The sequence below is a fragment of the Melospiza georgiana genome, unplaced genomic scaffold (genome assembly GCF_028018845.1).
Source record: "Melospiza georgiana isolate bMelGeo1 unplaced genomic scaffold, bMelGeo1.pri scaffold_29, whole genome shotgun sequence".
Taxonomy (NCBI): Eukaryota; Metazoa; Chordata; class Aves; order Passeriformes; family Passerellidae; genus Melospiza; species Melospiza georgiana.
The window spans coordinates 6,822,385-6,849,995 of record NW_026652215.1 but is presented as its reverse complement, the minus strand read 5'-3'; the positions used below and the strand labels follow the sequence as shown (position 1 = coordinate 6,849,995).

At 48.2% G+C, this 27,611-nt stretch overlaps 1 protein-coding gene and 1 pseudogene across 1 annotated transcript; one reads left to right on the top strand and one right to left on the bottom strand.

Moving 5' to 3' along the window:
- LOC131096410 (zinc finger protein 208-like) overlaps nt 1-27,611 on the bottom strand; it is a 1,316,393-nt pseudogene that overhangs the window by 967,997 nt on the left and 320,785 nt on the right.
- Nucleotides 3,310-4,242, top strand: LOC131096469 (olfactory receptor 14A16-like). Its single transcript, XM_058044807.1, has one exon. It carries the CDS (start codon nt 3,310-3,312, stop codon nt 4,240-4,242), a length of 933 nt encoding a protein of 310 aa, XP_057900790.1.

The following is a 27,611-nucleotide window of genomic DNA, read 5'->3' as shown; positions in this document are numbered from 1 at the left end:
CCTAAGTGAACTCAAGAAAGACTATTCCAGGAGGGTTAAACTGACTGAAAATTCTAGGTTTGTCTCTTTATACTGTCAGTAAGGAAGAAAAGATTGTAGGGAGAGGAGAAGTGTTCTGAAAGTTTTGTTCTTATTACTCTTTCTTTTAGTTGCTATTAATTAACTTTTCCTTATACCCTCTTAAAGTATTGAGCCTGCTTTGCCGTTCTCCTAATCTTATCACACAGGAGGAAATGAGTAAGTATATTCTAGTGAGTGCACCGGTAATCAGCCAACACCTAAGCCACCACAATAATTGCTGCATTCTCCAAGAAATCTCAAATTGGTGAACCAAAATCACTACAGAAATATTTCTGATGAACTGCACTAGAGCAGAGGGAAATCAAGGCAGAGCCATGGTTTGTCAGGACTTGTTCGATCCTAATGAGCCCCGTGGTGAATTTGGAGCTGAGCCCTGGAACCTCAGGGTCTGAGAGGAGATTGCACAAACCTTTCCAGGAGTCAAAGTCAGAAGAAAACCCCAAAGTGTCTCAAATCATGGATGCATCCCACTAAGGTCCATCCCCTAGACAGGCTCCTCATGGACTCCTTGGAGGAGAGATCTGGAGGCCAGGATGGCACAAAAACTTCTCAGAGATTCAGTGTGGAAAGGAAAATCCAGAGTACCTTAAAAATCTTGAGTATCTCAAAGTATTAATGAGCCCCACTACATGTCAGTGCAAAGCTCTCAAGGGACTCATTAAAGCAGATAATTGGGGCCATGATTGCAGAAACCTCTCACAGAGTCTGTATCCAAAGGGAAACACCAAGTACCTTAAAATAACTGAAGTACCTTAAAGCATAAATGAGCCCACTGAATGTTGTTACTGACAAAGCCTCTCCAGGGACTCATTACAGCAAATAATTGGAGGCCATGATTGCACAAATCTCTCAGAGACTCAAAGGCAAAAGCCAAACCCAAAGTCCTTTGAAAAACCTGCAGTCCCTACAGGGAGAATTAGGGAGCCCCCAGGGCCATTGCTGAGCAAGGCTCCCCAGGGACTCCTTCCAGCAGATCCTTGAGGCCACTGGGATGTGGGCTAGGGGGGGATGCTGAGGGCAGGACAAGGGGCTGACAGTGCCCAGCCTGGCTGGGGCTGTGCCAGGAGGCCCCAGGGCCTCAGGACAAGGTGTCTCCTCCCAGCCCTTGGTGGCACAGACCCTGCTGTGCCCCAGGGCACCAAGACTTGGCTTCTCTTTGTCCCCACCTGTCATCACTGCCTCCAGTTCTCTGCTCTGCCTGAGGCCTGGGGCCTGGGGATACTTTCTCAGTTGTGTCCCTCAGTGGGACCCATTAAAAGTCCAAGAAACTTTGCAGTTGGATTCTGGCTTGGAGTTCTGGAGAGGTTTCTTCAGCTCCCTCTCAGGGAATGATGTTCAGGGCCTGAGCACAAAGCCCCAGAGGCTCATTAAAGTCCTTGTGCTGTGTCTGTGCTGCTGAGCTGGGCTGGGCTCGTGGCACAGGCAGCTCCTGGTAACCAAGACGAGCTTCAAAAGCACATTTCTTTCGATGAGCAGCTCTTCTGCCAGCCCAGCAGGGCTGGGGCACTGCCTGCAGCCACCCTGGGCGCAGCACAGAGGTACAGAGAGCTTCAATCAGTCAGGGCTGGGAAGGTGCTGAGAAGTGCCTGGGGCAGAACCACTGCCAGCCCTTGGCACAGGAACCTCTGGCTGCAGGACAATGCAGCTGCAGCTCCTGGAGCCACATCCTGAAGCTGGAACATCCCACTGCCTACAGACTCTGTGAGTACAACTCTGAGTATTTTTGGTGCAGGGGAGGTGAAATGCTCATCAAACTCTGATATGCTGAGGGGTTCTAATCAGTCATAGAATAATTCCAAGTCAAGGATTTTAACAAAAATGAGAAAATTTCCTAAGACTTTGAAATCAGTTTCTTGCTTTTGGAGAATGGCGGGGAGCGGGGATAAATATAAAAGGTAGGTTATGAATTATTAATTATGAATTTTGACAAGTGTCTGAGACATCTGAACTGTTACTTTTGGTGATTATAAGGTCACAGGAGATCCCTAATGTGCTTTCAGTCACTCTGCCCATGGACAGCACCAGCGTCACCTTTGCTAGAGCCAACAGACTCAGTCTGAGCTGTCTTTTCTCCAAGCTGCAAACAGAACCTGCCTCCAGCCAGTGCCCTGCAAACAGGCAGAGTTCTGTCAGGCCAAGGAGAGTGCACAGAGATTTGGGGTCTGTGAGTGTTGGCACGGAGAGATCAGGCACAGGGAAACACCTGCAGAAGGAAAATCTGCAGGAAGCAGAGAGAAGATCATGCAAGGAGAGAAAGCAAAACCCAGCAATGCTATGGCAGGGAGAGTTTAGAGATGCCCACAGGATCCCCTCCAGTGCAGCCCCTCCTTCTGAACAAGCCCCCTCCCTCCTGTGCCCCAGCCAAGCCTCTGCCCTCAGGGCTGGGGCTCCAAGGCGTGCAGCCCCTCCTGTGCAGGCAGAGCTGCAGCAGAGCCATGGGGCACCTCTGCAGCCCCGGGCCCAGTTCCCTCTGCCAAGCACAGGGCTGGGAGCAGCTGCCCAGCACTGGGGGCTCTGGCAGGGGGCACAGCTGGCTCAGGGTGACGCTGTCCCCAGTGCCAGGCTCTGGGCAATGCTGTCAGTGCAGTCAGGGAAGGAGCTGCAGCTCCCTTCATCCAATGTCAGCATAAGGACACTTGGAAGTGTCTCTGAGATTTCAGTCCAAGCTGGGAGCTCCAATCCAGGGTGCAAACCTGTCCTAGAGCATCTCTGAGTTATAAGATTGATGGGGAAAGGCAGAGGTGTTGGTACACAGAAAATGCTGCTGGGTTGGAGAAATGAGCAATATGAGGTTTTGGCTTCAAATGTGGAGCTGGGCTGTGGTGGATCCATTTGCTCTCACTGGGACCTGGTGACATTATAGGGGAATCATTGGAATGTGACCCCCCTCCACCTGAGAAAGGTTAAAGCCAAGAGAAACTCTGAACAGGTCAGAATGAGTGACCATCTACCCTCACTTTCCATTCATCACTTTACCTCACAGAATGCACTCTGTTTCCCTGGGGGGAGCAGAAATTCTAAGACTTTCTGATATCCAAGAATAGCAGCAGAGAAAGGGAGAAGCTTTTGAAAAGAACCCCAGATCTCCAAAAAAAAAAAAAAAAAAGTGTGTGTGTCTATTCCAGAGGAGGGTATATGGAAAATGGCTTTTATTTTGGTGACAGGTATCTCCTCTAAATCTTTGCTGTCCTTTCTTCATGAACAGGTCCCCATGTGCAGCCCCAGCAAATGTCCAACAGCAGCTCCATCAGGCACTTCCTCCTGCTGGCATTGGCAGACACGCGGCAGCTGCAGCTCCTGCACTTCTGCCTCTTGCTGGGCATCTCCCTGGCTGCCCTCCTGGGCAACGGCCTCATCATCAGCGCCGTAGCCTGTGACCACCACCTGCACACGCCCATGTTCTTCTTCCTGCTCAACCTGGCCCTCAGTGACCTGGGCTGCATCTGCACCACTGTCCCCAAAGCCATGCACAATTCCCTCTGGGACACCAGGGACATCTCCTACACTGGATGTGCAGCCCAAGTCTTTATGATTTTTTTTTTTCTTGCAACAGAGATTTCCCTCCTGACCATCATGTGCTATGACCGCTATGTATCCATCTGCAAACCCCTGCACTACGCGACCCTCCTGGGCAGCAGAGCTTGTGCCCACATGGCAGCAGCTGCCTGGGCCAGTGGCTTTCTCAATGCTCTGCTGCACACGGCCAATACATTTTCCCTACCCCTGTGCCATGGCAATGCCCTGGGCCAGTTCTTCTGTGAAATCCCACAGATCCTCAAACTCTCCTGCTGCAAATCCTACCTTAGGGAATTTGGGCTGCTTGCTGTCAGTGTCTGTTTATCATTTGGTTGTTTTGTGTTCGTTGTTTTCTCCTATGTGCAGATCTTCAGAGCTGTTCTGAGGATGCCCTCTGAGCAGGGACGGCACAAAGCCTTTTCCACCTGCCTCCCTCACCTGGCCGTGGTCTCTCTTTTCTATAGCACTGGCACATTTGCCTACCTGAAGCCCCCCTCCATCTCCTCCCCATCCCTGGATCTGGCCCTGTCAGTTCTGTACTCGGTGGTGCCTCCAGCCCTGAACCCCCTCATCTACAGCCTGAGGAACCGGGAGCTCAAGGCTGCTGTGTGGAGACTGAGGACTGGATGGTTTCAGGAACATTAAACTGCTGGCCAGTATTTGCAAATCACGTGTAATTAAAATAACCTTTAATACTTCTTGTTAGTTTCATTTTGGAGGTTCTTTGTCCTTGTTTAAACTTTTAAATATTTTCTACAAAGTGATGTCATTGTTTGCGCCAATTTGGTGTTGCCAGTGCTGCTGCCGTGGCCCTGCACCGCTGCCCTGGTGGCCCTGGTGTTGCTGCAGGGCCTGAGTGCTCTCGGGGCCGGGAACGGCCCTGGGGGTGGCAGTGCCGTGGCTGCAGCAGGGACAGGCCATGGGCACTGCAGGGGCAGCGCTGACACCTCAGGCCAGGGCCTGGGGGCTCCAGGCTCCTTGCCCAGGCTGTCTCAAGAACACACCCAGGCCAATGCTCAGCACAGAAAACCCCCATGAGCAGCCTCAGGCTGGCCGTGGGCAGGCTGGGGGCAAACAGCATGGCTGGGGCTCTGCAGGGGCCCTGGGACAAACGGGAAGGAGCAGCAGAGCAGAGGCTGATCCATCCCCAGTCCGCTGCACAGCCCAGGGCAGTGTCCCAGAGCGTCCTCATGGAGCTGCCAACAACATCCCCCCTCTGCAGCCCTGGCCTCTCCTCCCGCTCACACAGGTGCCCCATCCTTGCAGGCACAGACAGGGCAGCACTGGCTCAGCAGCCCCTGTTTGCATTGCACAGAGCAGGGGGAGCACCCCCATGCTGTTGGTGTGGGGACATGAACCTGAGGGAGCACAAATGCCATCAGCCCCTGGGGCCAGCAAGGGCTGGGAGACACCAGGGAAACCACTCAGCTTTGTCCTGGCCTCTGCAGTCAGCCAGAAAGTTTGTTCCCATCAGCTGGGAGTTTCCTGTCCCACTGCAGACGCTGTTGCTCAGAGCCAGCGCAGCCTGGCAGCCACTCCCAAAATGCCCTGAGCATTTCCTCTGCTTCACCTTGGCTTTCTTTACTCTTCCAGATACAAATTTCTTCTAATTCCCCACCCCAGGGGACCCAGAACTAGAAAGAGCACTCGAGGTGCTGCCCAACCAGTGCCCAGCACAGGGAAAGAATCCCTGCCCTGCTCCTGCTGGCCACACCATTCCTGATCCAGGCCAGGAGCCATTGGCCTTCTTGGCCACCTGGGCACTCTTCTGGCTCATGCCCAGCCTGCTGTCCATCAGTCCCTGCAGGTCCCTTTCTGCCTGGCTGCTGTCCAGCCACTCTGTCCCCAGCCTGTAGTGCTGCAGGTGTTGTTGTGGCCAAAGTGCAGGACCCAGCACTTGGACTTGTTAAACCTCACCTTGTTGGATTTGGGCCCTGGATCCAGCCTGTCCAGGGCCCTGTGCACAGCCCTCCTACCTCCATCCTCCAGCAGATCCAAACTCACGCCCAGTTTGGTGTCATCTGCAGATTTGCTGATGTTGGACACAATCCCCTCATCCAGACCATTCCATGCAGACATTGGAATCCACGCTGGCTGGCTCTGACCCCTCGGCCATCCTGTGGGCGCCCTGTGATGGCACTCAAGGTGATCTGTTCCATAACCTTTCCTGGCACCCAGGTCAGGCTGACAGGCCTGGAGTTCCCCAGCTCCTCCTTCCAGCCCTTCTTGGGGATGGGCTCACACTGGCACCTCCAGTCCCCTGGGCCCTCCCTGCTGAGCCAGCACTGATGGTAAATGATGGAGAGCAGCTTGGGGAGCTCATCCACAGCTCCCTCATCCCCCTGGGATGGATCCCATCTGATCCCACACACCTGTGAGCATCTGAGTGGCTCAGCAGGTCACCAACTGCTTCCTCCTGGATTACAGGGGCTGTTCTCCTCCCTGTGCCCATCTACCAGCTCAGCAGAGCACTTGTCCTGAGGACAGCCTTCCCTAATATCTAAAATTGAGAGAAACAAGATGTTAAGTAGCTCTGCCTTCTCCTTATCTTTAGTTTCTATATTCCCCACTGCATCAAATAAAGAGTAGAGGTTTTCCATACCCCATGTTTTGCTATTAATTTAATTGTGGAAACATTGTTTATTTTTTTTTTCTCAGAAATGGTCAGGTTAAACTCTAATTGAGCTTTCACCTCTTGACTTTTTTTCTGCAGGACTTCACAACATCCTTAAACATTTCCTAAGCTGCTTGACCTTCTGTCCAAAGTTGATGCACTTCTTGTTACCCTTGAGTTCCCACAAAATCTCCATGGCCAGCCAGGCCAGTGATTTTCTGCACTAGCTCATTCTTTGCCACACTGGGACAGGCTGCTACTTCCCCTTAAGATTACTTCCTTGAAATATGTCCATCTTTCCTGGACCCCTTTGTTTTTAAGGGATGTTTTCCTTCAAAAAATCAGTACCTGATTTGGTACTCCCAAAATCAAAATCCATAACAGGTCAAAGTCTGCCCTTCCTAATTCCAGTGTAGAAGTTTTGTTGCTGCCTCTCCTTCTTTCCCAGAACATTGAAAACTTGATTATTTCATGGTCACTGTGCCCCAGGCAACCTCTGAGCCCAACATCTGCAACCAGCCCTTCTCTGTTTGTGAACAGCAGCAGACAGAGCTTTCCTTGGCAGTGGGAGTGTTACCAAAAATTCAGTAAAATAGAAAACTCCTTAACACCAATGCAGCATTAAAAAGCAGCATTATTTATTCAGGGGAATGCACGGGGGACAGCTCCTCCCAAAGCCATGCAGGCTGAGTAAAGGAAAGTTTCTGTTTATATTCTCTATTTTGCACACATATTCATTGATTTTCCCAGACTAAACATAAATATGATAATGGTTTCCCCAAAATCATTCACATATTTCCCCTCCCCTTCACCCATGTGTTGTTCTGTCTTGGGGTCTCCCTGGTGGTCCCTGGTGGTCGTGGACCCCAATGTTCCTGTGGGTCTGGCTGAGCTGGCAGGACACTGAGGCTGGTGAACTTCCAGTTCCCCTTCTCACACAATGGGCATTGTGTGGTATCCACAGGCCTGGGGTTTTGGAGAACAAGGTCCGGGTGTCAGCTCACCTGGTGGAGACAATTTATCATCTCATAACATGAGGTCACAGAGTGGGCTTTGACATCACAGAGCGGGTTATGTGAGGTGTTTGAGCAGCTATGACATCATATACTGCCCCTGTGACATCACAGAGCCATCTGTGACATCAGAGGGCAGAGGTCTGACATCACAGAGCAGACTGTGACATCACAGAGTTGGCTGTGACCAGCTGTGACCAACCATCAGAGATCAGCTGTGTGACATTGGAGAATGGGCTGTGACATCACAGATTTGGCTGTGACATCAGAGACCAGCTGTGTGACATCCCAGCAGGGCTGTGTCAGGTCACTGGGTTGGTCACTCTGCCCCAGCTCCCCCTCACAGTTTCTCCCAACAACTCCAATGCTGTTCATGCCCAGCAGGGTCCCTGTCCCCCGGGATCCCCCCAGCCCACCTGGAGCCACAGCCTCCACCAAAGGATGTTCCACAGGATCCACCCCAGAGCCTGACAGGGGACAAGGGGCCAGGACATCAAGGCTGTGTGACCAGGACATCAAGGACGGGGATTATCCAGGTCACTGTGGCCTAGTTTTGGCTCCCCAGGGCAGGAAAGATGTCTGGCAGCTGGAGCAGGGTCTGGGAAGGGCCTCCAAGGTGGGGCTGCAGCCCTTGGGCTGTGAGCAGAGGCTGAAGGAGCTGGGCTGGTCCAGCCTGGAGCAGGGAAGGCTGAGGGGCTCCTCATCCCAGCCTGGCAGTGCCAGCGAGGAGGGGATGGAGAACACAGAGCCAGGCTCTTCACAGGGGGCTGCAGGGAGACAAAAGCCAATGGGTGACAGAGGAAAGAGGGGAGATCAGCCAGGGCATGAGGAGATGAAATGAGTCAGGCTGCTTTCAGCTTTTCCTCAATACCAAGAGCAGCCTGACCTCCCATCTCCATCCACCACTGAGAACTTTGCAAATCAGGAATAGTTTGAGCTGTTTTTCCTGCACTCCAGGATGAGCATCCTGATAGAACTTTTTTTGAACAAGAACTTAATTGTGTTTATATCTATCACAGAACCACATTTGTCTAAAATTACTTTTTAGTATGGAAATCACTTATGGATGGTGGACTCATCAGGTACTGCTGAGACACTATGCATAGCTCAGGGAAGAGCGTGATTGTTAGTAAATTCTGTCCTGTTCCACTGTGGTCTGTTGGCCATGAAGAGAAACTTTCTGTGCCTCTGAGTCTCACCAGTTCCTGATCCCTCAAAAGACAAAAACCTGATGAGTTGTGGCTCCCTCTCCAGTGGTGGTACTTGGACATCCCTCCACATGCAGAATAGAGCTCCCTTGTCCCAGAAAGTCCCTGGCAATGCAGGGATGAAGGAAACAGGACAGGCTGTGGGGATCAGGGGCAGGGCAGAGCCAGGGAGAAGAACGACTTTTGCATTTGATGGAGCTGTGACTTGCCTTGGCTTTGTTGGCTGACAAGAAATGAACATCCCTCTGTGTCTCGGGCAGCTCCTTCTCCAAGGAAAGCAGGTGGGAGCTGGAGCCAAGGAGCTGAAAGCTGCAGGGCAGCCTGGGCTGGAGGGAGCTCAGATTTGCACGAGGCTGCTCTGAGTGCCAGGGCTTAAATGGGGGAAATGGTGGGGTGGGGGTAGGGACAGAGTCTGATTGATTGTCAGCCATGAATGGTTTTGATTTAATATTTATTCAAACTGCATGAGGAGATACTTGGATTCAGTGTCAATTGGAGATTGCACATGTCAATGAATTAACAGGAAAAAACTCTAAACCAGATCTAAAAAATATTTTCTCACTGTCTTTTTAAATATTATGAGTTCACTTGGAATATACTACTGAGATCTACTTAACTACAAATTTTTTGGAAACTGAAATCAAATTATTCCCAGAGGCTTTGGTTGTTAAGGTGTTCTGAATGTTAATGAGCCCTGGGACACTGAATTCCTGCACTGAAGAGCTGAAGGCTGAACAAGCCTCTGGAGCAGGAAAATTAAGCAGCAGCCTCCAAGGTGCTGAGGATGTCAGCAGCCCCCACTGAGGCCATCCCTGCCCAGAGACCGTGGGGGAATGGGCAGACAAGGAGAGCGTCCCTGGGGCTGGGGCAGCACAACTCAGAGGCAGCAGTGGCTCCAGCTGGGAAATGGAGTGTGGAATGTGGCTGGGAAAGCCCTGTCTGGGCTGGGCCAAGCAGGATACACAAGCCCTGACTTTCCCCAAAAAGCTCACTCAAAGAGACATTTTAGAGGAATTACAATTGTTTGTCTCCTCTGAGTTAAACTCACTGGAGAAATACCAACAAGAGGTTCTCAGGGGCTCAAAACAAAAAAACAGCCTTTACTGAGAACTTTAGACAATGAGAGAAAATTTGGCAAATGGTTTATTATGACATTGTAGTGGTTTTCGTTTGGTTAATTTAACATTTTTCTAATCTTGAGATTTCTTAATTAATGCATTGATGAGTGTAATGGGTTTTAGTGTCAGTTTGTTATTTATGTATTAATTTTGTTGTGAGATAGGATTAGGAGAAAGGTAATGTAGGCCTAACATTTTAAAAGGCTACCAAGAAATTTTTATTAAAAGTAAATTCAAAAAGAAAAAAGTAGTAAAAATTAAAATAAATTCTTTAGAACACTGGTTTTTCTTTTTAAAGTTTTCTTTTTACTGCCAATGTAAAGTAAACTTAAAATTTCTAGGTATTTACTATTTCTAGAATAGTCTTTTTTAAATTTACTTTGGGAGAGAAGTTTTTCTTGTAAATGTTATAAAGATTTTTTTACAAGAAGAATTTTTTTTTTTTTTTGATTCTTAATTCTGACATGGATAACATTTGTCTGAGGAACTCTTTTATTGTGAAGTTTTTGTTGCTACAAGCCTTTTTACAGCTTATAGATGGGCCACGTTGACTTATGGGGTATTTTTTTAAAGATGAGTTCTTTAAGTGTAAAAGTTTTTATTTTTTACTTTTTAAATTATTTTTATCTCTGCAAATAGAGATCTTCTCTTGGGGATACTGGATTACTTTTTTTATCCCCCCTGTTTAAATGTACTATGAAAATACTGCTATTTTAACATTTGTTTAATTTTAGCATGCAGGTTTCTGTTTGATATTAATTTTTTAATGGTTTTTTGTACTATAAAAAAAAGTTGTTTTTCTTTATAGTTTATAAAAGGATTTTAGTTTTATGATTAAGGTATTTTTTTCCCTTTTTTATTTGGGATTTAATTTCTTCATTACTGACTTGGATGGTTTTTTATTGTTTTTTTTTTTTTTAATATGCATGTATTTTGTTGGTTTTTTTTTTCTTTTACTTGAAGGAGGATTGAAGCACTGAAAGGACTAACACCTGACTTGCCGGTAACTTGTGGTGGAAGTTGTGGTTGGGTTGTGTTAGGATTGGTTTTATGGTTGGTTTTGGCTTTTTTTATGTTTAAGTTTTTAGTTGTAAGGTTATTTTGTATGGGTTGTAGGTTGTAGGGGTTTTATGTTTTAGTTGTGTTGGGGGGAGGGGACTTGGTAAGATTTCAATAGCTGTGTCTTGCTTTGTTCTGCTTGGGGTTTTGTAGCCTCTTGTTTTCCTGTTTGGGAGTTGTTGGAGTTTGGTTTGGTTAGAATGGAGCTGATGGGGAGGGGGGTAGCCTGGGGAGGGGAGCAGGGGCTCAGCCCATGGCAGGGTTGCTTGGTTTGGTTTGGTTTGGTTTGGTTTGGTTTGGTTTGGTTTGGGTTGGTTTGGTTTGGTTGAGATGGGGGCTGGGGCCAGGGCCTGCTGCTTCTTTGTTGACTGGAAAAGAAAGAGGAGGTTCCTGGACTTTTTCATCTTTAACATTTGTGTTTCACGTGTTCAGTATCTCAGTGGTTAAACAGATTGTCACTTACACGAAAAGTTTTACTTTTTAAAATTCTTCTCATCTCAAATCACAACAGACATTCAGTCAACATAAAAAACTTCTCAAAGCATTGACTTGAGCCATTCAACTACACAAATTCTAAGCCACTTCCATTTAATATTAATCAAAATTTGCAGGAGCACAGAAACAGAAGAAGACATAGAAAGAGAGAAAGACAAAAAAGATCCAGGGGAGCACACACAGAGCTACCAACTCCTGGATTCCAGCACTGTTCAGGTGGAAATTCCAAGAGGAGGTAGGGTCAAGATGTGTGCTTGCCTTGTGGTCAGCCACCAATACCCCTTGGTCTTCCTGGGCCCTTCCCCCAGGTGGGCCTTGGGCTCATTTGGTCCCTCAGGAGCTGGGCTGGGGCTGCAGAGGTGGCTGTGGAGCATTGCCTGTGCTGTGCCAGGGACTGGCAGACACTGCTGGGCTGGGATAGAGGCTCTGAGGGGATTGGAGTTCCAGGGCAGGGCTGGGCTGGGCTTACAGGGCTGGGCAAGGCTGGATCTGCCCCTTCCTCCCTCACACATGAAATGTTTTGAGCCAAAAATCTCCTCCAGTCTGGCACAAAAGGCAATGTTGGAGGTGGAACCCCAATTCTGGCCATGGGCGCCTGAAAGAGAACAGCAGTTCTTTTCCATAGGAAGGAGAGCACAGAGCCCCAGTGTTTGGAAGGCTGGTGAGAGCCTCACAAGGCCAAGGCCAGCCAGACTTGTCAGGAATGGTAGATTTAATCTGGGAGCAGTCTTTGGATTTAGGGAATTTTGGAGGTGAAAACACAATCTCGGCCATGGACACCTGGAGAAGCAGGACAGTCCTTTCCCATAGGAAAGAAAGCACAGAGATTTCCCCAATGTTTTGGGGACAGATGAGAAGTGACCCTTGTGAAACCACTGCAGCCAGATTTGTACGTGCAGTTTTCCTATGGGAACAATCCCTGGATATAAGGAAATTCGGAGGAGAAATCCCAAACCTGACCATGGGTTCCTGGAGGAGAAGGAGAGTTCTTTTCCATAGGAAGGAAAGCATGGAGTCCCCGTGCATCAGCAGCAGATGAGAAGAGATCCTCAACATGCCAGGGTCAGCTGGACCAGTCATGTGGCCCCTGGGAGGCCAAACCAACCAGACCTGTCCTTTGTTCCTTTGGTTTTATGGGGCCCCACACTGCCACAATGGTGCCTTGGATCTATGAGGCCCCACAGTGCCATAATGGTGACCTGTTTCTATGGGGTCCAGCAGTGTCACAATGGACCCTTGATTACAAGAAGACATGCAGTGTAACAATGAACCCTTGGTTCATTGGAGTCCACAGTGTCGCATTGGCCTCTAGGTTCTAGAAGGCCCCACAGTGTCACAATGCTCCCACTGATTCCATCAGCCCTTGCAGTGTCACAATGGTCTCCGTGGTTCCCCAGGTCCCACAATGTCATGTGACTCTTCTTTTCCATGAGCCTTGCAATGTCACAATGGACCTTTGGACCCTGGGGGTTTGCAGTGTCACAATGGTCTCCTTTGGCTCCACAGTGTCACAATGGACCATAGATGACAGGAGGCCATTCTGTGTCACCCTGGAGCTTTGGTTCCATGCAGGCCTGCAGTGTCTCAATGAACCCTTGGTTCAATGGAGTTCCACAATGTCACCATGGCGTTGAGGTTCTGTGAAGCCCTGCAGTGTCATAAGGTCTCCTTTGGTGACCCAGTGTCACAATGGACCACTGATGACACGAGGCCCTGCAATGTCACAATGGACCTTTGGTTCCATGCAGCCCTGCAGTGTCACAAAGGACGTTTGGTTTCACAAGGCCCCACAGTATCACAATGGTGCTCTTGGTTTATGGGGACCCCCAGGGTCACAATGGTCTCACTGCTTCCATGAGGCTTCAGAGTGTCACAATGCTTTCCTTATTCCATGGGGCCTCAGAGTGTCACAATGATCTCCATGATTTCATGAGTCCCCTCAGTGTCACAATGGCCCTTGGTTCCATGAGGCTGTCAAGTGTCTATGTGAAGTTAAATGCTGCTAAGAGTTGTTTTTTTGCTAAGTTTTTACATTTAATATAAGTTATAAGCTAAGTTAAATATTGTTAATTGTTAGTCTTCTTTTAAATTGCTAAGTCATAGGTTATAATTTAAGTTAAATACTGTTTAGCAGCGTTTAACTTCACTTAGACCTTGTGACTTATCCTTACCTACAGGCCTGACTGATTCAGCTATCCAAGGCACTCCAACCCCTCAGAGAGCAGCATTTCTGCCACATTTCCCCAGCACAGGCACTCCTGTGTGCACACAGACACAAAGAGTCAGTGCAAGGCACCTGTGAGAAATTCCCCTGAGGGCAGGGAATGCTCACTGTGGATCCTTTGGCATCTCCCCAGGGGGTGAAGGGCAGAGCCTGGAGGAGTGGGGGGATCAGCCCAGGCTCTGTTGTTGTTCAGGATCCCCGAGTGCAGCAAACGGGAGAGTTCCCGGCTGGGAGAGGCCCCACTCAGAGGGAGTCGCTGGCCCAGGAGTGTCATTATAGGGCACAAAAGAACACAAGCTCCCATCGTTGTTCTCAAGGTGAAGAAAAAAGGGGAAGTTTATTTTCTGACTCCAACATTTACAGTTTTCCAAAAGTGACAGTGGATTGGAGGGTGACAGTGACACCTCTCCAATGACACTGGACAAACCAACAGTCCATCAACTGTCTCCTCCTCCATAAAGGAATGCAAAACAATGAGTTATTTGTAGAAAGTGTGTGAGAAAGTTCACTACAAGAATGTCAACATCAGAAGGCTTAGAAAATCTTAAAAAAACAGGGCAACATCTCACCGTTTTCCTTTAAAAAAGAAAAAAAAAGAAAATGAACAATATGATAAAGAAAACATGAACACTGTTCAGTGTCCACTTGCAGAGGAATCATCAGAGTGATCACTCTCATCATCTGCATCCGAATCATCACTCAATGATTCCCCTGCTTGATGCCTTCCAGGATGGTCACGGTTTCCATCTTGCTCATCAGCTGGAATCTGTCCCTGCGGTTGCAGGTCAGCGTGAACACACTTCAAAGGTACTCAGCGTACCCCAGTGTGTGTGGATACACAAGCATACCCGCGCCCCAAAGCGATAAGGTCATAGGGACCTTCCCACTGTTTGGTGACTAAATTCTGCACCTGTACCTTCACTCAAGGCTGATGTGCCTCGTCCGCAGCCTGCAATGAGAGATGGTGATTCAAAATGACAGGGTTATTTGAGTTCTGCGGCACAGTGAGATGATTGATTGTGCACAAGGCTTTTGCCAACTGACTGTGCGTGGTTTCACTCTGCATTCCCCATTTTTGTTTTTGAAGAACCTGCTCCAGAGTACCATGAGCGCGTTCTACAATAGCTTGACCAGTCGGAGAATGAGGGATACCAAACTTGTGCAAGACACCCCACAACTGCAGGAACTGCCGCACTTTTTGTGATGCGTAAGCATGGTCGGTTTTCACAGCAGAAGGTATGGCCAGAACGGCAAAGGCCTGCCTCCAGTGGGCAAGGACGTCACGGGCCTTCTCCTAAATGTGTGAGCCAAAGCCCACATCGCAGAGGAGAACGTGTCCACCATGACATGCACATACTTGAGCCAGCCAAACTCGACAACCTGGGTGACATCGGTCTGCCAAAGCTCGAAGGCCCTAAGGCCTCTGGGGTTTACCCCTGCCGGCAAAGGCGGAGCAAGTGCGTGGCAGTCATCACATGACTCAACAATGTCATGAGCCTTAGCTGGCATCAGCTGAAACTGCTTCTGCAAGGTATGTGCGTTTTGGTGGAAAAACCCATGTGATGCCTTGGCTGAGGCGCTACCCATGCTGGGTTAGCCAACTTGTCAGCGCTCGCATTACCTTCCACTATAAAGCCTGGCAAATTGGTGTGACTCCTCACATGCAGAACATAGAATGGATGAACCCGGGCCTGAATGGCACACCACAAGGTCTTCAGTAAATGAAACATGGCAGGATTACTGACCTCCTTCAAAACTGAATGACCCAAACTCTGTGCAGTATCAGCCACATAGGCGGAATCCATGACCAAGTTTAAAGTTTCCTGGGAAAATTTCCCAAATGCCATGACAGCAGCCCTCAGATCAACAATTGGGCTGACCCATCCTCATGAGCTTCCAGAACCTGCCGCTCCGATCCGTCCCTCCAGGTAACAATAGCCTTTCCTATTCTCCCTGAACCGTCAGTGAAGACGGTGGGTCCTTGCACAGGTTCCTGGGTATTTTTGGGCTGTGAAGGGATTTGTGTGAATTTTGCCATATGCAGTGGCCTACGGCAGGGCAGATGATAAATGATCGGCCCTGAAAAGTTTTCCAGAGCATTCTGCAGGGACACACTGTTTGCAAAGCTCCAGTTAAATCCTCCCATTGCACCGGGAGTATGATCTTTGCAGGATCTGCGCTCACCAATTGCATACATCATTGCCAGCATTTGATTATCATGTGAGCAATCAGCTCAAACAATGCAGTTGCCGTCTTCTGCAGCTGATGGGGCAGAAAAACCCATTCCAACACATGCAAGAAATCACACCATTTTTCACTCAATTGGCCAATGATGCCCGTGGGATACGAATCTGGAGTGATGATGAACACAGTGACATCAACAGAGAATTCAATGCGATGAACTTGGCAAGCCGAAACAGCTCGCTGAACCAACTCCAACACCTTATATGCCTCAGGGGTCAGTGTGCGAGGTGACTTTAGATCAGAATCTCCTTTCAACAAATCATACAGAGGAGACAGCTGTGGGTCGGTTAGCCCCAAGTACGGATATTACCAAGTGATGACACCTACCAATTTCTGAGCATCATTCAGTGTCTTCACAGAATGCACAAATCGCACCTCCTGGTGATGGATTGTCCGTTCCAGAATTTTGACCCACAAGTATTTCGAAGGTGGTTGTTGTTGAACCTTTTCTGGAGCCACCTAGAGTCCATGAGCATGCAAAGTATCGAGCAACCGAGGCTGAATCCTCAGCAGCTCATCCTGGGTGGATGCGGCCACCAAAATGTCGTCCATATTATAATATAGATGTGCATCAGGAAACTGCTTGCGAACTTCAGACAAGGCACTGGCCACATGCCACTGGCATATGGCAGGAGAATTGCACATGCCCTGCGGCAATGTACTCCATTGATACCACTGTGCGGGCTCAGCCTCGTTAATCTCTGGCACTGAGAAGGCAAACTTCAGTCTGTCATCGGGATGCAAAGGAATCGTAAAGAAACAATCCTTCAGATCCTCAATGAGGACCGACCAGTCTGGGGGAAGCATGGTAGGCGATGGCATGCCCACCTGCAATGTCCCCATGCTTTCCATCACGGCATTAACCTTTCGGAGGTCTTGCAACAACCTCCACTTCCCAGATTTCTTTTTGATGCAGAAGACAGGAGTGTTCCAGAGACTGGTAGAAGGCTCCAGATGACCCTGTGTGGGAATCCACAAAATTAGAGGATTTTGGTAAAGCTTCAAGATGCAGGCCTCAGACACAGCAGAACTGTGAGCAGAGCTATGCAGCAGCCATGAGATAGGTCAGCAGAAAAGTTATTTAAACTGTGGAAAAGCAAGGGCAAATAGAACAATTGCCTTTGTATTAACATTTGTATAGAATAACTCTCTAAGCTACAGAAAGCTTATCTAGCAAGATATTAGGAAGGTTAAGGCTTAATAATGGAGCTCTGTGCATTGTGTTTTAAGGCTTACACGTAGGTATAGTATTTGAAATAAGCAAGCATTGTTTTAACCAAACTTACCTGTGCTTGGTGTGAGTGGATAGAACTACTGACAATGTGCTTTTGCTTTGTGATTGGTCAAGAAACTTATAAAGTAAGTTGTAACATTAAGTTCCTGGTCTGCTGCCTGGAATGTGAGCGGATGGTATCTTCCCATTGTCATAACCATGTAATGAGACTGATGCTGAAAATTAAAGCAGCTCCAGGCACATTCTACAGCAGCCCTGTCTGGTTCGTGGTTTGTACAAAGCCTCCCTGACGGCTTCACTCCGATCCAACTGGTCCTGCACCAGATTCTGAAGGGTGACCAATTTATCTTGAGGGAGATAAGCTGCTTCTTCTAGACAGATTTGTCCACCAGACACCGAATAGGAGGCGTAAGACACTCTGCACCCTTCATTGCAGTGACCCCCATAAAAAATCCGTCCCGATGCACACCCCCCAGACAGAAGAAGATCCCTCCCCCAGAGGTTGGGAGGAGTTGAAGTAACATGAGGCCTAACCCAGGCTGTCTGTCCCTCTGGATTCGTGACCAGCACTGGCCGCTCGCTCACGTAGCATTGCGCCGTCCCTCCCAGGCCCGCGACAGATGTCCCCACCGGATCCAGGGGCCACTCTGGGGGCCAGGCAGCAAGGCAGAGAACCATGACGTCAGCACCGCTGTTGAGAAGCCCGCGGAGGTGGATCTCTGATGGCATTGTACCAGGAACAGGCAGGGTACACAGAATCTTGGGATGGTCCTTGGTCAGGACAGCAGTCCAGCGAACTTGAGGCAGCCCAGTGGATCCAAAACCACCAGCTACACGCAACCGGTCAGCTGTCCTGCCAACAGAGGACTTAAAAGGCACAAGTTGAGCAAGTTGTGTCCCTTTCGGGATCGTGACGGGAGGGGGTGGGTGTGGAGACCATGGCACAAATCTGCCCTGTGAAATCGGCATCAATGAGCCCCAGGGGCACAATGATGCCCTGAAGGGTGGCACTAGATCTCCCCATCAGGAGAGCACTCATGCCCTCACCCAAGGGATCAAAGGATGTGTATCTTACAAGATACTAAGACAACTGTTGCTGTGGTGCAGACATCCACACCTGCTGATCCATGGGTGCTGGCTGCAAGCCAGCAAAGGAGACCTCCATCATCTTCGGGGTCTGGAGAGAAGCTTGTGTCTGGGCACGTCCCTGCTGCGCACTCCGCTTCATGTTTCCCGAGCACGGTAAAGACTGGCCATTAACATGAACAGTCCCCTTGCAGATACTGGACACGTGATTCGACCTACCACACCGACCACATAAGAACATGGGAAATCTGAACTTCTGTGCTTTCTTCCCCTGCTTCTTGCAGCCTGTGCAGTCCCCTGCTGTGGCTGCCCGCCCTGTGGTGCTGCCCAGACTGGCTGCACAGCGGCAGCCACGGCAGCCAACTTCTGACCCGAGGGGATGATGTCCACACAGGCCTCCACCATCTGTGAGAGAGTAGGAAAACCAGGCAGAGCCACTGTGACCCTCCTACAAGCATCATTCCAATTACACCTCACATGGTTTGCAATCACAATCCTCTTTGCCACAGGATCAGGCACCTGCCCCTATTCAGATGAAGTCAGCCTTGCCGCAAATGCCATGAAAGGCTCATCATCCCCCTGGACAATGGTCGCAAACGGTTGCCTTGGAGCAGCCATTTCCAGGGTCTGAACAATCGCTGCCATGCCCAGTGTGGGGCACTGGTCAAGCACAAGGGGATCGAAGCCAACCTGCCCCTGAGCATTTTCATAAAGCCCTGTGCCCAGCAGCATGTCAGTGACATCCACACACCTGGGGTCCTGCGGCGCCAGCGCAGCATTCTGCACCACCGCTTGGGCCACCAAACGAGCCCACGTGGTCTCAAAAACATCAAACTGCACAAAGTCAAAAAGCGAATGTGCTACACGACAGAGGTCATGAGGTGTCAGCACATCCATAGCAACCCTCCAGAGAGTCTGCATAACCTCAGCAGACCCCAAACCATGCTGAGCAACTGCATCATGGACTTCCCACTCCAGCTTATACAAAAGCGGTTCATGGGTGTTATGAGTAACACCCCTGAGCATAGAGAAAGCCTGGGGACCTTCCGACAAAGCCACAGCACTGCTGTGTCCCGGTCCTTGAGCCCCACAGGGACAAGAGGAGATGATTGACTGGGAGCCAACTCAACACCACTCGCCCCTGCACCCCTTGCAGCCAGAGGAGCCCCCTCCATGACCCTGCAGATGCCGTGAGGAGGCAGGCTCAGTTATCTCATCGGACTTGGTTTTGGCTTCTTGCCAGAAACGCTCGGGGTTCCTCGGACGCAGGGTCACTTGGCACGAGGAAAGTGTCCACAAATTCGGTGAGGAAGCGCCACCACCCCGGGCACCCAACGGCCTCCCGCCAGCTGTGTTGGCATTCACACTAAAGGTAAATACCTCAGCGCCCTGTCGTGCCACAGCCCTGGCAGGGGACACCTTTGCGGGCACAGGTACCAGCACGGCCTGCAAACCCAGTGTGGACTGGGATGATGTGATGGTGGTCACAAAGGTTTTCAGGATGAGAGAGAGACAAGAAGGTTGACTCCATGATCAGAAGGTTTGATTTATTATTTTATTATATATATATATACTATATTTTAACTGTACTAAAATGTAATATAAAGGAAAAGGTTTCTCGGAAGGCTAAGCTAAGAATAGAATCAAAAAGAATGAATAACAAAGATCTGTGTCTCGTCAGAGAGCAAGAGCAGCTCTGCCGTGAGTGGTCAGTAAATCCAAACATCCACAGGAGACCAATCACGGATCCACCTGTTGCATTGCACAGCAGCAGATAACCATTGTTTACACTTTGTTGCTGAAAGGTCTCAGCTTCAGCAGGAAAAATCCTAATGAACGGATTTTAATGAAAAGATGCCTGTGACAGGACGAGACGGGCATAGGGCCCTGTCTCCGACATGGAGGAGGGGAGGGGTGCCAAGAGAGGTGCAGCCTGTGGAGCCGCATCACTGCAGAGCAGCACAAGGGAGCCTGACACAGCCAAATCCACCCCGGGGGAACCATGGCCATCCCCTGTGTTGGACCCATCCCCCAGTACACCGTCCCAGGGTGGGGAGAGAGCTCCACATTGCACAGAAACTCAAACTTCCCCTCGTACATGTCCGAGACAGAAGGGCTCTACTGGGAATTCCGAGGGGTACAAGAACCAGACCCCTACCAAAGCTCCTCACACTTTTTCCACTGCACCAGCAGCGATCCCACGTCTACAGTGCAATCATCAAAGAGGGCCTCCATGAGGTGTACCCCCAGAAGAGACCACTCCTCCTTGGAGAACCGGTTTGCAGAGTCCAAAAAGAGCCCTCGGTCTCAGACCAACAGAAGCAATCGCTCAAAATCATTCCAGGAAATAGAAACCTGTTTCCACTCCAGGGCCCCCCCTCCAGAGATCCAAAATGAGGGAATCCTCCTTGAAACCCACAGTGGTTGCCATTACCCCAAGAACAGCAGGCAAAACACCAAAGAGGGGTGACAATAAAACCTCACCAGCAATCCGGACTCTGTCACAGCCTAGGCTGCAGTACACTTTGGCACTCCCCTGATGTCACTAGAGGACAGGAAAGAACAGAAGCACACATGGCTGTTCTCAAGGTGAAGAAAAATGTGAAGTTTATATTCTGACTCCAACATTTATAGTTTTCCAAAAGTGACAGCGGATTGGAGGGTGACAGCGCCACCTCTCCAATGACACTGATCAAACCAACAGCCCTTCAACTCTCTCCTCCTCCATAAAAGGAATGCGAAACAATGAGTTACTTACAGAAAGTGTGTGAGAAAGTTCACTACAAAAATGTCAACATCAGAAAGCTTAGAAAATCTTAAAAAACCAGGATGACACAAGTTGGGCTAAACTTGACCTCTGGTGACTGCTTCTCTGGTGACTGCCCCTGCACCACTGGTGCCTTCTTGTGTCCTTCCTATGGAGACCATTGTGACACTGCGGAGCATTGTGGAACCAATGGGCCATGGTGACACTTAGGGACTTGTGGAACCAAGAGGAACATTGTGACCCCGCAGGGTACCATGGATCCCAGTGGCAACTGTGACACTCTGGGGCCTCGTGGAACCAAGAACATCTTTCTGTTCTCTTCGAACCAAGAACATGAGGCCCAGTTGGGCCTCATGGTCCCAAGGGGCCAGTGTGAAGCAGCAGAACTTTGTGGAACAAAAAGGCTATTGCTGCATTTCAGGGCCTTGTGGAGCCAAAGGGCCATTGTGATCCTGCAGGGCACTGTGGATCCATGAGAGCATTGTGGCATTTCAAGGCCCCATGGAATCAGGGAGAATATTGCGACCCTGCAGGGTCTCATGGAAGGAAGGGACCCTTATGACACTATGGGAAGTTGTGGAACCAAGGGAATCATTGTTGCACTACTGGGCCCCAATGGAACCAAGGGGCCATTGGACACAGCGGGACTTCATGGAACCAATAGACCATTATGGCACTGTGGGGCCTTGTGGAACATTGGAGACCATTAAGATCCTTAAGGACTTGTGTAATCAAGTGACCGTTATGACACCTGAGGGCCTCAGGGCCTCATGGAAGCAAGGAGCCATTGTGACACCGCAGGGCCCTGTGGAAAGAAGGGAACATGAAATAGGTGTGGCTGCCTTGGTCTCCCAGGGGTCACCTGACAGGTCTGCCTGAGCCTAGAATGCTGAAGGCCATTCCCATCTGCCCCTGAAACATTGGGACTCAGGGCTTTTCTTTTTATGAAAAAGAACTGTCCATTTTTTCCAGGCATCCATGGCCAAAATTCCATTTCCACCTGCAAATATCTGTGTATTCAAGTATTGCTGCCAGACTAAAGTTGCCAGGACAGACAAGTGTGACTGGTCATTGACTCCTGAGTGGCAGCACTCATCTATTTTCCAAAAACTGGAAAGGGCTCTCTGCTTTTCTTTGTATGGAAAAAAAAAATCTCTCTTTTCCAGGCACAAATGTTCTAAATCAGGACTCCGTATTCGTAATTTCAAATATCCAAGGGTTGTTCCAAGCAAACCTGCCAGGACAGACAGGTCAGGCTTGCCTTGGCTGCTGATGGCTGCCGTTCATCAGCTCCTGAAACATTGGGGTTCTGTGGTTTCCTTCCTATGGAGACCAATGTGACATTTGAGAGCCTTGTGAAATGAAGGGGCCATTGTGACACTGCAGAGCCTTGTGGAACCAAGGATAGCATTGTGGCTCTGTTTGGCCGCATGGTCCCAAGGGGCCAGTGCAAAGCAGTGGTGTGGGAGTTAGCCCAGCTGTAACTCAGAGTCAGACAGATTTTACCCTGGAAGAACTGGGTGTGAGTTTCAAGTACTAGGAATCATTCCATTTACTTAGGGTGAGCTTGAGACTTTTCCAAATAAGCCTTTAGTGTTGTTATGCTAAGTTGTCCAAGTTCTACTCCTGTATTGGTTTATTGGTTACTTGTTTCTTCTATATGGTTATTGTTTTAGTTCTCTAGCCCCAAGTGTCTATGTTGTGACTTCATCTTTGTCTCAGGTTTTAGGATACTGCCCCTCATACCGTGCTCGACTTCTCCATGTTTATTGTTTTTCACTCTGTAATTAAAGTTCTTTTTGGGAAACTCCATCGAACCCACTCCTATTCATTTTTGCCACCCTCGCCCTGCTGAAGTCAGGGACTCAGAGAGGTTTGTCGCAGCCACCCTCATTGTGACATTTGGCACCCGAACAGGCACCATGACATTCAGGGCTCCCTGTGTCAGTCACGTCAGCTGGGGTTAGCTGATGGATAGGCAAGTGCTCCCCGGGATTTTGGATTGTTCCAGGCCTGGTGGATTCATTGGTGCTTCAAGGGACCTCGGCCCGGGATCGGCAGGGGCAAAAATGGTTTCACCTGTATAGGATTGCAGGTGGGTTTGGGGAAATGCAAGACATTTATTGCCCATTTTGCCACTGTGTTTTTACAATATGCACCCAAGTCCCATTATTTATTTGGTGTGCTCTGGTGGCTGTTGCCCCTAAGGCGGAGAAGGAGAAAAATGGGCAGTTAGATGTCCAAAGTAGAAAGGAGCTTATATGGATGCATTAAGTTAATTCTAACAGATCATGACAAAATATTTTCAAAGAACAAAATAAAATCAATCATGAGGTGGATCATTAAAAATTTTCCAGATGCCTCTGCTGATGAAATCCATACCACTGAATTTTAGGACTCAGTGGGACTTAAACTGTACAACCTTTCGATCAAAAGGGAGCCCATTGCAGCCCACATGCTCCCCATCTTCCATACCATCCTTGAGACCCTTCACCAGCAAGCAATGTCTCAAAAACTCAATCCATTGGTCACTCCTAACTCAGGACCCCCCCTCAAACATGCCTTTCTCAGACCTTCCACAATGGTCCAAGATGGCAATGGCCACGTGGTCTTGGAATATCATGCCCTGGAGACTCAAGATGGAAGGAGCCAGAACGTGGCTTGGGAGCCGGATCATCCTCCCTGTTTTGCGGAGAAAAGAAGAAACCTCACAACTTTATAAAAGTTGTAAAGCCCAGTATGTTTATTTACGATGCACGCCGGACGCAAGTCCCCACACAAGGCATGCGTGCCTCTGAAGACCTCGAGTCTTCTTTTATCCCCCTTCCAAATGCATATGCATACAGTTTCACAATAAGTTCATACATATTCATTCCGTGTGACATTTAGCACCAGTTCTTCTTTATCAAAGGAATTTCTAAGTCGGGGGCAAATCGACCTTGTGGTCTTTTCTGTTTTTCTTTCTCTGTCTCCTTGCTGTCTCGGCATGCGAGTTCTTCCTTCAGCTTTGGCCTCACAGACTTTTCACCTCTCTTAGACACTTCACCTAATTCAGAATGGATCTTTACTCTGTCTCATTCCCCCCTTTCCTAGGAAATAAGTAAATTCTTTTACTTAATGAAAACCTTCACAACGGTAAGTGTCTTTTAGTGCTTCACCATGTGCTTTTGACAAAGATGTTAGTACAGCTATTCGTTGTAGCATTCTCCAGTTCCAAATTAACAATATAATAGATAATCCTAAGCTTACCCCAACTAATAGTAGTAAAACTACAATGGGGTGGCACAACTTATTAAAGATTCCATTTGCAGTTGGTGACCACCCAAAGATGACATCCAATAATCTTAACAAAATTACATAAACAGAGATTAGAATGGTTTCTACTAGACAGAATAACATCATTGCTATCAATTTGTACAGCAGCACAAGCAGTTCTCAAGCATACACCCTTTTCCAGTATATACGAGCACAGTTTTCTGGTCAGTGACTGGATGAATTTCAAATTGACAAATACTCTGTTCAGTGTCCAAACACACATCCTGAGCATTAATAGTATCGCTTTCACAAATGAATCCCATCTGTTCTCTAGTAATGCAGGATTCCAAGTTTACTGTCTGCCACTTTCCATTCATCTTTCGTGCCCACACTCTATGTTCTGAAGGATAGAGTATTGTTTTTTCATGGTTTAATCCTAGGGCAATGATGGGATGGATAACATAAACAGTGGCATTATGTATGGAAGCACAAAGGCAGTTGCCACATTAGAAACAGGATCATAGGTGAAATTCACCATAGTCTGCCAGGATTGAAAGTTCCTTTCAAAATCAATTGCATTATCCAACACAATTTCTTGAATTTCAGCTGGAAAATTACCTTCACCCCTTTCCTATATGATCAGAGCTGCTGTTGCTTGTATCCATAACTGTGCTTGTATACAACTGAAAGCTAAAGACACATTATCTTGAACTGTACTAAGTGCTTCTGCTATCAACTTGTGGTCTTGCTCCCCGGCCTTTTCATACTTCCTTACTTTGGCAGTACTTTTGAAATCTGTCACTGACTAGTTCCTAATGCCAATAGAGATTACTATAAAGGCTGCTTCAGTTTTGTTAGGCTACCTGCTGCAGTGGCCAGTTTATTCACCGGTATTTCTGAATCAATTCCATTTAAAACTCCTAATCTTGTCCCTAATATGCCAGTTAGATGTTTCTTATGGGGAACAGGAACTGATTTCTGTTTATGACCATCCCTCCCTGCCAGAGGGATGTGCTGGGCTCACACTGCAAATTCAGACACACTTCACAAGTGTATCTGACAGAGGTTTAGGTCATATTTGAGGCAGATGTTTGTTCTGAAATGTAGAGACCTCAGGAATCTTCTTCCCCCTCCAGAGCACCTGATTTCCCAGATGTGTGGCAAGCAGGAATGTCTCTCCTGGTCTACAAAACCTCACCCACCTTGCCCCTAGCTTCAGGTCCAAGCCTCAAGTAAATAATGAAGGGGAAGTGTGAGAGAAGAGCCTAAATTCATTGCAGTGCCTCAGAAGAAACTGGGATCAGGTTTCTGCTACTTGAAACACTCCCCACAAAAGTGATGCTCAAAATCCTACAGCCTCTGCTGAGCTCTGAGGGGGTCTCTCTACCTCTTTTAAGCAGAATCCAACTGCCTCAGACTGGGACAATCACTGATCCAAATCTCAGTAGGAAAAGGGATAGCTATAAATAAAGAAAATCACCTTCCTTGCTTGGGTTAATTTACCACCTGCAGTTCAGCACCCTTTACCAGCCATTACCTGAGTGTTCAGCCAACCGGCTTGGAAAATGACCTTAGGAGCTGTTGTTCAGTCCCATTCTTTAGAGTCTGAACTAGTATGGGGTGTAAAAGGCCCTGCTGTGGTAAAAATTGCAGTGTCCACTTTGAATTCAAATGAAAGTCTTATAGTAATTCGAGCTCAAAGGCAGGTCACTTCTACAGGCTGTATCATGGTGAAATTACACCAACAGTCTGATTCACTTAGGTTATCACAGACTTCCTGGTGTTCATATACACCAGGGGAGGTTCAGACACTAATTACATCTGGTCTCTCATAAGTTACCCTATTGATGACTTGGCACCCTACTTTGATTTCTTCTCCTCTGATTCCTTGAAGAGTCCACAGTTCCTGTTCCTGCCATTCTTGCTCCTCACATACCTGATTCTCGTGGATTACTACAGTAGATATGTTTAAATCTTTTATCTCAGAAGGTTTTCCTATGGATCCAGTATACTGATTAAATGCCAGGGACCACGGCCATTTAGCATTACTTTGAACAGAGGTACTTTCAAGTTCTGAAACTTCAGTTATGATTACACACAATACAATTCTACAAACTAAAATATGAGCTACTCCCGACCGCAATATACTCATTTTGCCCGAGTAAGTTTTAATCTCAGTTCATTGTCTCCTGGCGTCACTCCTTAAGGGGTTTCTGGGCCTTCTTCACCCGAGAGTGATGGATCCAGGCATCCTGCTCCTTGATTTTGATTGCAGTGAAGGTGGTGAGAAGTACTTGCAGTGGTCTCTCCCACTGTGGTTCCGAAGTCTTCTCTGTAAGAGACTTAATATATACATCATCCCCAGGCTATCTAACTCCCTGCTCCGAGTTCCAGCCACATGTTTCTCAATTACTCTGAGCTGTTTGCTTAATGCCACCATGTAGGTGGACATTCTGGACATTCCCTTTGTATTCTATATGGTCTTCTATAAGGCATTCCTAAAGGACTCAGCATTCCTTTAGCTCAAGGTTTAGTTTGAATTTGCAATAGTGCTAGTGGAAGAGCTTGGGCTAGGGTAGATTAACTTCTTGCCCCAGTCTTATGATTTGCTGCTTAATCAAATGATTCATTCTCTCCACCTGGCCGCTTGATTGGGGGTGGTATGGGGTGTGAAGTTCCTGATCTATGCCCAGATGGCTACTAATCTGTTGCACTATTTTGGAAATGAAATGTGATTCTTTATCTGAGGATATCGTGGCTGGAACTCTGAAGCGTGGTGTTATTCCTTATAAAAATAATCTGGTCACCTCTTGAGCTTTGACAGTTCTGGTGGGGAATGTTTCTGGCCACCCTGAAAATGTATCTATCAATACCAGTAAATACTGATACCCTCCTTTCCTTGGGAGTTCTGAAAAGTTAATTTGCCACTGCTGTACAGGCCCATGGCCTCTCCCAGTCTGACCGAGTTTTGGCCGGGGGCGTATTTTGGGGTTAGTTTGGAGGCAAGGATCACATTGTCGGCTTACCTGAGTGATAGTGGCATATAAATTCCTGACAACGATACAACGATTGTTTCAATCAGATGTGTGTTCTAGAAAGCCTGTGGAAATTACTGCTTCAAAGTCAACACTTCATTGCAATGCACTCTGTATCACTCGCAGCCTTGGTCACTTCGAAAAGGAGCCACACTCTATAAAAGGCTTTTAAGTAGTTAGGCCCTAGTGTGTTTTCTAGTGCCCTTCCTTCACTAGTAACCACGAAAATGGGAAGGGATTACTAGCTCTCTTTCAATGGTACCCCACCCCTTGCAGTTGTACGTCTCTTTTGGTTAGTATTATTGTATTATGGCTTACCTTCGAGGAAAATCTGTACCTCACCCTTTGCTGCTTTCTTTGCCTCTCCATCCGCCAGCTCATTTCTTTCCTCCAATTTTAAGCTCACTCTCTGGTGTGCCTTAATATGCCTTTTCAGGTAGCTGAACTGCTTCCAGCAGCTGGATTGTCTCTTCTTTCCCTGTGAGGTCAGCAGTCCCCTCTCCTTCCAGATGGCTCCATGTGCGTGTATGACTCCAAATGCATACCTTGATTCTGTGTAGATGGTTATTCTCCTCCCTTTTGCCCTTTCCAGGGCATGGGTCAGGGCAATTATCTCAGCCTTCTGCGCAGAAGTCCCTGTTGGTAAGGGTCCAGACTCGATT

What these genes read in the sequence shown, in the direction of transcription:
- LOC131096469 (XM_058044807.1), top strand. Translation starts at nt 3,310, where the DNA reads ATGTCCAACAGCAGCTCCATCAGGCACTTCCTCCTGCTGGCATTGGCA.